This window comes from Triticum urartu, chromosome 3A, assembly GCF_056163025.1.
Source record: "Triticum urartu cultivar PI428250 chromosome 3A, HENAU_Tu73, whole genome shotgun sequence".
NCBI classification, from domain to species: domain Eukaryota; kingdom Viridiplantae; phylum Streptophyta; class Magnoliopsida; order Poales; family Poaceae; genus Triticum; species Triticum urartu.
This window is the reverse complement of record NC_141875.1, coordinates 514068488-514079836: the sequence shown is the minus strand read 5'-3', so window position 1 is coordinate 514079836 and position 11349 is coordinate 514068488. Positions and strand designations below refer to the sequence as shown.

At 46.3% G+C, this 11349-nt stretch overlaps 1 protein-coding gene across 2 annotated transcripts; it reads left to right on the top strand.

Annotated features, from left to right (window-relative positions):
* Positions 1-1966: 1966 nt before the first annotated feature.
* Positions 1967-11078, top strand: LOC147980328 (uncharacterized). 2 transcript variants are annotated; one of them, XM_087547521.1, is made up of 8 exons: positions 1967-2114; positions 2203-8109; positions 8200-8588; positions 8661-8734; positions 8818-9245; positions 9861-9984; positions 10069-10356; positions 10428-11078. In XM_087547521.1, exons 5-8 carry the CDS (start codon positions 9165-9167, stop codon positions 10910-10912), a joined length of 978 nt encoding a protein of 325 aa, XP_087403647.1. In that variant the 5' UTR covers positions 1967-2114; positions 2203-8109; positions 8200-8588; positions 8661-8734; positions 8818-9164; the 3' UTR covers positions 10913-11078. The 2 variants fall into 2 exon arrangements, with proteins under 2 accessions (XP_087403647.1, XP_087403646.1); XM_087547520.1 differs by lacking the exons at positions 9861-9984; positions 10069-10356; positions 10428-11078 and having other exon boundaries at positions 8818-9155.
* Positions 11079-11349: the final 271 nt, after the last annotated feature.

The following is an 11349-nucleotide window of genomic DNA, read 5'->3' as shown; positions in this document are numbered from 1 at the left end:
ACACACGGGTTAAGCTATCTGAATCGTTTGTGATGTTCACATATCATACACAGATCTGAATAAAGGACCGTGTCTGATGACACTTTGCGCGCTAGTTTTTTGGCTGAAGCTATTCCAAATTTTCGGCTTCTGCAGAAATATCTACCTCCCCGCCCCGTCCCCCTTATCAAAAGCCACATTTCCCCTATGTCTGCCTTCCTTTTCAAGTTAAAACCTTCACTCCTTACTTGCAACGCCGCCTCCTCGCCGGCGACCCTCCTTCACGTTGCTCGGCCTTGTCTATCCAGGCAGGTAATCCACACCCGACCGCCATCCTCCTCCTCCTTCCACATCCCACATGCCCCAACCGCCGGCGCGAGCGCGACACCTTCCACCCAAATCACCGCCCCCTCCACCAAATAAGTGTCGCCCTAAGCCATGATGCACGCAGTTTAGCCAGGATCTCAAGGAGCATTTGGCAGCGGAGAAGCAAATCATGGCCGCACACGCGGATGAGGTCGCGATGGATGCCATTCGTGCCGACCCCAGATCTTGGAGGAGCACGTTGCCATTTGCTAGCTACGCCGGTTAAGCATGCTCGGTTTACCCGTTGCATGTGCTACTTCTACCTTTCCTTCACAAATCTATCTATCTATTATATACTTAAAACGATAGAAAACAAACGGTGATGATTTAACGCTGTAAAAGCTAAGATGTATGGACGGTGAAGATCTAAACCAGAGTGATCTTAGGCACGTGCACACGGACGCATACTATTGCACGTGAAGGAAAACGGACTCATACTATTGCACGTGAAGGAAACTGAAACAGACATATACTATTGCATGTAATATTAGGCAAGCGCACACAGACGTACACTCTTGCACGTGAAGGACTCTCAAATGGATTGATATTAGGCTAGGCACAAGGACACGGTCGTATACTATTAGACAGAATAATTTACAGTGGACAGTTATCCGTATACAATTCAAACTCCTTTGGACTAATATAAAGGTTGGGGCAGACACCCCAGAACACCCACGGATTAGCAGACGCGAGAACACCCTACACCATGTTTACCAAGATTGAAGGGAGCTCGACACAACAACATTTCAACACACGCCAAGAACGATCGGTTACACCAGCAAGTTCACGCAACACAAATCGAAGGGGCAGCATATGGCAGGATGCCCGGCAAATCGAAGGACGGAAGAAGAAACGACAGAAACATCAACTTTGGGTAATATATAGCTGAAAATCTTGAGGTATATTTGCGTCATTTCATTCCTGCATGTCTTTGCAACCTCCTTATGAACACCATTGTTTCCTGTTCATTAACAATTAGTTAGAACACTTCTTTCTAACCAAATTTCATTATTGTATTATCATATGAACCACTTCTTTTAAAACTGTTTTGAAGGCAAAATCTCTATGGCGTACACGAAGTTGAGTGAGTTAACCACAAGAGGGTAGACATGGAATATTAAAGCCAAAGTAATAAGAATGTGGGACTCGATCAATCCTTCGACTGATGAACTTATAAGCATCGATATGATCTTGATGGATGAGCAGGTATTTTCTTCACATAATTAACAATGGGATTATTTTATTGTTAAAATTACTACTATGATTTTTTTTTCTTTCATTAAATTTTGAAGGGCCATACAGTTCATGCTACTATTTGGAAGAATCTAATTGACAATTATAGATCAAAGATCAATGAGGGTTCTATATATGCTGTTAGCAATTTTAAAGTTGTAGATTCGATAAAATATCGGCCAGTCAGCAATGAAATTAAAATTATTTTTTATACAATCTTATATATATTTACTAATTGGAAGCACTAATCGAGGCTCCACATTAATCCTCAGACAACTAAGTTAATTAACCACACGATCTACATGTTACCTATCTATAGCCATAGGATGAAGTACTTAGGAGTCCAGACCATATGTCCCACGTAAACATGTTGGCAAACACTTCACGGGCAAAAAGGAAACTCTTCCACGGCCTGCCAAAGAAACCGAGTCTCCTTATATTCCTCTCCTCGCCTATCCCCAATCACTTTTCTCTCCAGCGATTGAATCTCCTCTACCCCAACCATGTTGCAATCCATGTTGGAAGGTGACGAGGAGGTTATTTCTATCTCAGTTTCCATGTCTGATCAGATTGCAATGGGCGATGTTATGGAGAAGGATGTGTATTAACGGCGGTTTAAATCAGATCGGCCAGCCGTCGCTGTTGATCAGGATCCAGTGGAGGAACTACGGTCTACGACAGATTTGTGGCTCCCTACACCTCTACATTGTTGGACTTCCTCACCCATCAGGCCATCACTCCTATCCCACCGAATCTATGATGAAGGCAAGTAATCCACTGTCCTTAATTGCGGACAAATCAGATTAATTATGAATATCCGATCAAGATAATTTGGTATCTTAGATGTTCGTCTATCTGTACTACTCATGGCTGATTCCTAAAAGATAGAATGATAACATAATATCTATGATGAAGGCAAAGAATACCAAGCAAAGTAGGTTGTTGTGCCACCTGATTCAACAGATACGTGGTATTTAATTTGTTTCAAGGGGAATTTACCGAGATCTTCGTCGAGGTTCCTGCAAGCTTGAGGTTCTTCGATAGGTTTGCTCTCGGAGAGAGAGGTTTGTCTTATCATTGTCCTGAATATTATATTTTTTTTCATAGTTTTCACCCAGTTATTCAGTTACAATATGATAGTTTAAGTGTTGATGATATATTCTTTCAGCTTCACATGGCTCTAAGTTTCACGAAAGGTGCAGGTGTAAGTGTTCTTTAGGGGTGGACTGGATTTCCTCCAGCGGCACCTTGCAATCCCTGCAACATGGTTGAGCGTTAAATTGATGGATGGATGCTGGCTATAAATTGGCGTTCTCTGCCAAGGTACAGCACAGCCGAAAAGAAAGATCGCTTTCTCAAAAAAAAAGATCGCTGATGCACCAGAAAAGAGATCACAAGTTAGTTTACTTTTTCCATCACTTTCTATTTTTTCTATGGATGCAAGCAACCCGATGGCAGAAGCTGCCCGATTGGTGGGTTCTAAAACAAATACTTTTGACTTGAGTTTTACTGCCGGACATGGCCTAATATTGCTAAGAGGTCAGGATCTTCGAGGCTTGACAGGAAGGGGGATCCGGGAGAGGTTGGATAGGACTATGACGTATGTAGAGAGGACGCTCAAGGTAGGACAGTTGGACGCCAATGACTGGCGCTAGGATCGCTCAATGACGGGCTGGTCTGGGGTAGTTCCTCCGATCTGCAACCTCACCAACAATGTCCGCTTCTGAAACTGAGTCAAATTGGGGAGGTGAATCATGGTGATGTCAGTTTGGATTGTTGTTATCATCTTCCCTACTGTATCGTTCATCACTGATTGCAGTATGGAATCACCCACAAAAAAAGAAAAATTGCAGTATGGAATGTGCATGCATTACCCGGCCTCAAAGTGCTGCTTGCATCACTATTCCGTGCATGCATTAGGACCAAATAGCTAAGACGACGTTGCTCCTACTACTTGGTAATTGCCTAGAGAATTAAATAGCCTTAATAGCCAATATCCTGTCGTGCCTTAATAGCTTATTTGAACATTTTGAATTCTTAATTTTCAATAGCTATCTAATAAATAATCCTCCCATGACTTAATACTATCCAAATAATCCTACACTTCCTTAATAGCTTAATTGAATATCTTTAATCCTTACTGTCCGATGACCGTTTGTGTTGTTTTTGGACTTTTGGTTTGCAGCTACCAGTTAATTTAGTAATGTGTTGGACACTGGACCGTGAGGTTCACAGTGTAGATGTACTAAAGTTTGTATTGTATTTCATATATGTTGCCTCTATAAAATTTGTAACCTAGACGATCATAATAGAGATAATGGTGTGCACCGTGTTATTTCGTTCCAAGAATACTTTCATATATTTTTTTCCAAAAAAACTAAGGTCTGTGCTATACTTGAAGGTCGCATCATTAATTATGACACTCAGCAGGGGTTAAAAGCAAGGTTATTGTCCTACTATTTATTGGAATTAATTCATAATACCTTATTGATTGAGCTTGCAAGCTAGCTACACTGAGAGAGGCTATGAACAGATCTATTGAACCGTGTACTATATTTTATTTTAAGTTTTGAAATGCGAGCTTATTATTGGACGGATTTCAATTTCTCTTAGAGCATTATCGTAGATTTTTTTTGCATATTCTCATAGTAAGACTAAATGATAACGATTATATCTCCATAGTTGTTTTGGTTGCTCATTGTCGTGTAGTTGTTAAGAGGTTTATAATTTTTCCTCAAAGTCCTTTCTACCTACCACATTATACCAACTAATCAAAAATTAATTAGACTACCAGATTGGATAAAACATAAGATTTATGCCCTCAAGTAAAGGTGACTTAGAAATGTCAAGTAATGTTAAGATCTATGTCGAAAATATACCCATTGATCGAATGGATATGAAAATTTGCCTTTTCATCCGGGTAAGAGTTTTAGTCAAACATGATAAGAAATAGAGAAACAATGTGCCAATCCACTGAAATATTAAAGAAAATGTTTAGGTTTCTTATGGTGCCACAAAATCACAATATAACACAATTTCTTATAAAACTCATTAGAGGCCTATTCCAATATATAGCTATCTTAATTTCTGGGATGTTGGGTCTAAAGTAAAGAATGATGAAGAGTCAGATAGGTAGCATGCACGCAATAGTAGATAGATACTTATATAATCCAGTCAACCAGATTGGTCCATACGGAAGGTCCATGCTTCTACGTCTATTGTCCATCGTAGACACTAACAAAAGGCACATTCAGTGCTTATTAATCAATTTCATGATAGTGATCAAGTAATGTATGCTCATTTGTGAATCATAGATTAATTGTTGCATGTTCACATTGATAAAAATTCATAAACTCCAAGCCAAGTAAAAACGTGAAACCAGAAAGAAAGGAAGTAGACATTGCATGAGAAATAAAGAAGGAAGGAGAAAGGAAAGAGAGAGGAAGGCAATAGACGGTAATTATTGTGGACGTCATATTAATCGCAGGAGTAATTAACAGGCTGACAAATGGGATTTGTCACATGGATGATATAAGGAAAGAAAAAGAAATAAAATAGACACTAATTGCATGAGAAATAAAGAAGGAAGGAGAAAGAAAAGAGAGGGGAAGTAAATATACGATAATTACAAATTTTTTGAAGGACGCGGGCCCTCATTCATATCTTATCTTATGAATAAAGATGAAGTGCCATTCTTTTCCTACATGATCCTCACTAATTCAAGCCATTTTTTTCTTTCATTGCAACAGACAACATGACATTTTTTTCCTTGCACTTATAATCTCTACAATTACTAAGCTCCCGTGAAATGAAGCTCTCTTGTTGATCGTGGACTCAAATGGTGGACCCCCGCCAAAGAGAGGAAGGCTCGAGGGTGTGTAGTGCCCCTAAAATATTTTGCTTTTCATACATGGCAGCATATTAGTAAAAGTGAAAGGTAAGCTGATTTTCTAGACTGGATTGTCCTCTTTTTTATTAGGGTCGGCCGGGTCGTCCAACGATGGCAGACACATTTTTTCCACGTCCGCTTAAAAAAGTAGAATTTCAAAAATATGCGTCTGATTAAAAATACTTAAATATTACATGGCCGGTCAACCGCGGGCCAAAGTCCACTTAAACATTAATAAAACATAAAAAATTAAATAAACGCGCCTCCCAGCCACCTAGCACGCTGCCCTAGGTGTCACCATCATTGTCGTCGTTGTCGTGAGGTCGAGGAAGGCCGGCGGCGGCCCAGCCCATGGGAATGTGGTCTCCCAAGCCACCCGCATCGACTCCTCCAGCGCCTGCTCTACCGGCGGCATTGCTCCTCCTCCTTCTCCTAGTGCTCTTTCTCCTCCTCCGTGCCTAGCAGGCACGACGGTCCTCCTCTCGCTCGGCCTGCATCTGGCACTCACCGTCGGCGCGCTCCTCTGACAGTTGAAGGTCTCCGGTGCTCCAGGTAGGCCTCCTCTTGCTCCGGCATGGCGCCCAGTGTCGTGGTTCTAAGTTTGACAGTAGAATGGGGGGTAGGGATGAAGAGGCAAGATCCTAGCTATGGAGGAGTTGTACACGCAAGTTTTACGAGTTCAGGCCCTTCTCGGAAAAAGTAACAACCCTACGTCTCGGAGCCCGGAGGCGGTCGACTGGGTTATATGCGTGTGAGTTACGGGGGGTGTGAACCCTTGTCCCAGAGGAGGAGGGTGGCTTATATAGAGTGCGCCAGGACCCCAGCTCCCCTCCATTACACAGGGTTCAATATCAATAAAGAGAGAGCGTTACAAATGATCATTAAATATACGAGTAAATGCTTGACCGTTGCTGATGCAGAGTGGCTTTAGATCTTCTGTTAGTCAAGTGGCTTCTGCGATGGTCGAGTGCCATTGATTCTTCCAAGTGAAATGTCTCTGGTCGAGTGGATAATGATACCCTTTGAATGATTCTGGCTTTAGGCTGATGTCCTAGGGGAAGGTGTCTAGGTCAGGCCCATGACCCTACCCTAGATACATAACCACATCATTAGCCCCCGAATGGTTCAGGGTCAGAGTGGAGAAGAAGTTGATAACCTCTCCGCTTCAGCCTTTGTGTTTTGGGAACGTCTTGTCCAGAGGTCGAATGAACATTCAAGATGACTTCAACTGCTTGTTCAGTCGCCTTGATCCATTCTTGGTTTTGTCGAATGGACTTTTATTGTTGAGCTTCGAGTGTTGTTTATGGAAAAAATCTTCTGTCTGACGGGTTGCTCTGCTGTCTGCGGATTCTATGGGATTCGAATTTTGGGAAGCGCGCCGGACGAGGGAGGCCGCAGTAATCGGGGCGGATTAGGCAGGCCGCCTCGATCTCCGCGCCACCTTTTTCGCCACATATCACGCGCGCGACTCTTACGGGATTTGATCGGATCACCTGGGCCCACGAGTCAGCCACTCGGAAATGCCCTCATATAAGGCGTTGGACGGGGATTTTCGCACAATGTGTTCTCATTGTTCCCCTTCCTTCTCTGTTTTCTTCACCGCATCTGCCTCTGCTCTCGGCGTCGCCGCCTTGCTCGAACTCGAACCACTGCCATGGGAAAGGAGAAGATGGTGGCGTTGGAGCGCGCGAAGAAGGCGATGGCGAAGGCGAAGGGGATGCTGGGGTGGATCTTCGTCGAGGTCCGGCCTGCCGCCTGGCTGGATCCAGGGCGACTGGATCCGCTCGACAATCATCCAAGATGACATCGATGACCTGGTTGAGGGGGGACTGATCCCCCACGAATCGGCGCGGCTCCCGGGGAGCGAGACCGAGCCGCAGCCGCAGGAGGGTGAGTGCGTTCTCCTTGCCACTCATGTCGACCGCGGGTTTTCTTTGCCTCCCCATCCTTTCTTTCGAGGTTTCTTGAACTTCTTCGGGGCTCAACTCCACCACTTTTCTCCAAACACCATCGTGTATCTCGCCGCTTTCGTGTCCATGTGCGAAAACTTCCTGGGTCGTCAACCACACTGGGGTCTCTTCAAGCACATATTCACGTGTCGTTCTCAGACGGTCAAGAAGGCCAATCCGAGTGACGAGAGGACGCAGGTGATCCATATGTGCGGAGGTCTCAGAATCCAGATGAGGAACAAGAGCACTTTCCCAGCCATGATCCTTCCCGAGTCGGTATGGGGTTGGCAGTCGACCTGGTTCTACTGCAAGGACCAGCCGACTCCAGGTCAGTCGACTGGCCTTCCCCCCTTTTCCATGGCCCGAGTGTCGAAACCCTCCCCCTTGAGAGTGGTCCCAGAGGAGAAGGCGCGGGTGAAGGTACTGGTCGAGCGGGTGGTCCAACTCGTCCGCGACGGCGTGACTGGTATGGACCTGCTGGAGGTCTTCCTCAGTCGATGTATCCAACCACTCCAAGCCCGTGACCATCCGATGTGGATGTACTCGGGAATCGAGGATTCCACTCGGATCCACCCGGAGGATGTCAGCGAGAACACAGTAGATCAGTGGATGACGGGCATTACTGGTAACAAGGATAACCCCAGGGGGTCCAGGAGGGTGATTCCATTCGACCATTTGCGCAAGCCGGAGCAGGTATGATTCTGCATTGTTGAGTGTCTTCTTGATTAACCACGTGACAACTTGCTGACGACTGACTGTCTTCCTTTTGTTTATTTTTTTCAGGATCTTGTTGATATGTATTCCATACCCAACGGAGAACAGGAACAGGATCCCGAGGGAGAAGCGAGCGGAGGTGAGAGTGGCGAGTGGCACTCGGATGAAGAGGAGGATGAGAGCTACGACTCGAGTGACGAGGAGGAAGTCGACTCGCCTCCTCGCAGAGAAAGGAGGTCCAAGCACACTCACGACCAAGAAAGCGCTCCCAACCTGGTGGTCGCCCCGGCTGGGAAGTCTTCAAAGCGCCCTCGGACATCTTTTCCAGTGCCGACTGAGAAGACACCGAAGCAGCCTAAGACCGTGCCCCCTCCAACGCCGAAACCACCGAAGGCCGCATCCTCCAAACCGCCGAAGGCTTTGCCCAAAATCAAAGTGACCGTTCCCACCATCTCGGGGTAACCATCTAACCTGATCCTTTAGTCGACTTGAATAGCATAATGTAACCGACTGAATGTTGACATTTGCAGTGCCGCCACCTCTGGGACTTCCTCCCGCCAATAACAAGACGAGGACATGGAAGATGCGGTTACCTCCAACCCAGGTACAATTCTCGTGATCTTGTTCTTGATAATTTGGTCGACTAGATTCTGGTGATTCACTTGGGGTCGACTGATTTGTTTGCAGCCCCACCCAATGTTATCGAGCTTCCGGATGATGATGAATATGTGGCCCCGAGGCTCAGAAGGAGCAAAAAGGTAGCGGATGGCAAGACATCTCAGCCGAAACTGGCGACAGAATCCATCGTCCAATAGCCTGAAGATGCAGGTGGAGCCTCTGTGACTTTTGTTGTCCCATTGTCGAGTGAACGTCTCGCACCGTCGATTGTACCAGTGTTTCCTTCAGCCGACCAACCTCACGCCTCGGAGCTCCAAGCTGCCGCATCTGGGCCGTCTGTCCCCTTCTTCGCCAGCTATCATGTTCTGGAGAACCAGTCGGACGCCACTGCGGAGGCCATCCGTCAGGCTAGCGTGATGATGGAGCGGATGAAGGCGGTGCACGACAACAGCCAGGCTGCTTATGATGCCAGCGCGGCTCTTCAGGCCAATGTCCAGGTGAGTTGCTTTTCGACTGATCTTGTTCTGTTAGGATATGTTACTTGAAATATCTTCTTTCATACAATCTCTTATTGTTTGCGTCGAATCTGTACACCCACTGGGTGTTTCGTTGTCTTTAGTATTTGCACTCTTCCACTTGGTCTGGTCGAGTGGGATCTGAACCGGTGGGGGCACGCTAAGTGCACCCACTAGGTGTAGTCCCCGAGACCGCAGTCGACTGCGAGCAGTCGGCTGGGGTCTGAGTACTTCTTTCACTTTCCTTTCTTCCACTCGACCCGAGCGGACCGGCCGAGTGGGATCTGAACCAGTGGGGGCACGTCAATTGCACCCACTGGGTGTAGTCCCCGAGACCGCGGTCGACTGCTGGCAGTCGGCCGGGGCTGAATAGCTATTCTCTTCTTCTCTTCTTTTTTTTAAACTCGACTCGGGCAGACCGGTCAAGTGGAATCTGAAATGGTGGGGGCACGCCAAGTGCACCCGCTGGGTGTAGTCCCCGAGACCGCGGCCGACTGTTGGCAGTCGGCTGGGGTCTGAGTAAACTTTGAAGTTTTATTCACTCGGAAATAAATAATCTTTGATCTTGCCGATTGATATATCTTTTACCCTCTATAGAAATCTTGTACTCTCATTTCCAAGTTCGCCGAATTTGAGGAAAAGCAGAGGCAACTCAACCTTGACCTGGAGCTGGCCCAACAAAAATTGAAGAAGGCTCAAGATGAAGTTGTTGGTATGGAAGGTAACTGCCTGTCGACTGCCCACGTCGATCGTCCTTTAAGATATTTCTTTGATCTCTTGTTTGATCCAAATGCTTATTTTGCAGAGAAAATGAGGTTGGCTCTGGAGAAGAAAGACTTGGACCTTGCAGCTACGCAGAAGGAGGCTCAAGATAAGACTGCCCTTGTTGACCAAAAGCTGGCTTCAGTCGTAGTGCTGGAAGAAGAAGTAAACAAGTTGAGGTCCTCTCTTACTGAATCCAACCGAGAAGCAACTCGTCTGAAGAAGGATAAGGTGGCTCTGAATGAGAAGCTGGAAAGCGTGACTCACAGGAGGAACGATTTGGAGGCTTATCTGAAAGCTCTCGCCAAGAAACTCTTCCTCATGCTCGAAGGTACCTCTTCTAACCCGACTATTTGCAAGTTAGTCCCGACCAGTCGACTCACTAACTTCTTGACTTTGCAGAATTCTGCCAGAACTTTGAGGAGGAGACTGGACGGATCGAGGCGAGCTTGGACCCTGTCCTTTCTCCAGTCGTCGATGAGGCTGCCATGAATGTACTTCGACTGGAGTCCCACATCTCCAGCGTCACAAGTTATCTAGCCCGACTGAAGGTGGCAGTTTCACGGATCGACTCATCACTCTGGCCAAGGGCGACGCTTCAAAATGATCTCGAGTCACTGATGGATCGACTCAACGAGGTCCCTGGTCGAGTGCAGGAATGGAAGAAATCCTCCGTGCGGTGTGGTGCTGACGTGGTGTTGTCACTGGTAAGAGTCCACTGTAAGGAAGCCCGCGAAGATAAGTTGGCGGCGATCAAGGTCGCCAACACCAAAAGGCATGATTTCCAGTCCTTCATGGAGACTTTCATCGCTGCTGCCACTCGGATCACAGATGGAATTGACTTGGACGAATTCGTTGAGCCTACCAGCCCTCCTCCTACCGAATGAACAGACTTGAGATTTAAACTTGCCTTAAATTTGCCTCGGAATGCCGAGTGGTTGCTGTAACCGTTAAACTTCTTCGGGCTCGATGCTCGAATACTTTTGATCCATCGCCTGGAGCTTTTAGGATTTATCTGAACTTGGTTTATTTCTGAATATATTTGTATTTGCCTTCGCGTGGAATTTGCTCTTTGAGATGTAGCCCTGAAGTGGAGACTTCAATCACCCTGCGCCTCGTCGTCCGTTGTACTTGTGGTGCAGCTCCTAAGGAAAAGGTTGCAGTCGACCTGCACCTCATCGTCCTTGCAGATGGGGACGGAGCGCACGTTGTATTTGTGGCGCAGCTCGGATAAGAAGGTCGGACTTTAAACTTAGGTGAGTACTGGACTGCAGCTAAGCCTCCGAGTGGGAGGGTTGCTCACCACTCGGTACGATTTTTTAAC

What these genes read in the sequence shown, in the direction of transcription:
- LOC147980328 (XM_087547520.1), top strand. Translation starts at nt 6,988, where the DNA reads ATGCCCTCATATAAGGCGTTGGACGGGGATTTTCGCACAATGTGTTCT. An exon ending in ATTTGCGCAAGCCGGAGCAG is followed by an intron (nt 8,110 to 8,199) that starts GTATGATTCTGC and finishes TATTTTTTTCAG; the next exon opens with GATCTTGTTGATATGTATTC. An exon ending in ACCGTTCCCACCATCTCGGG is followed by an intron (nt 8,589 to 8,660) that starts GTAACCATCTAA and finishes TGACATTTGCAG; the next exon opens with TGCCGCCACCTCTGGGACTT.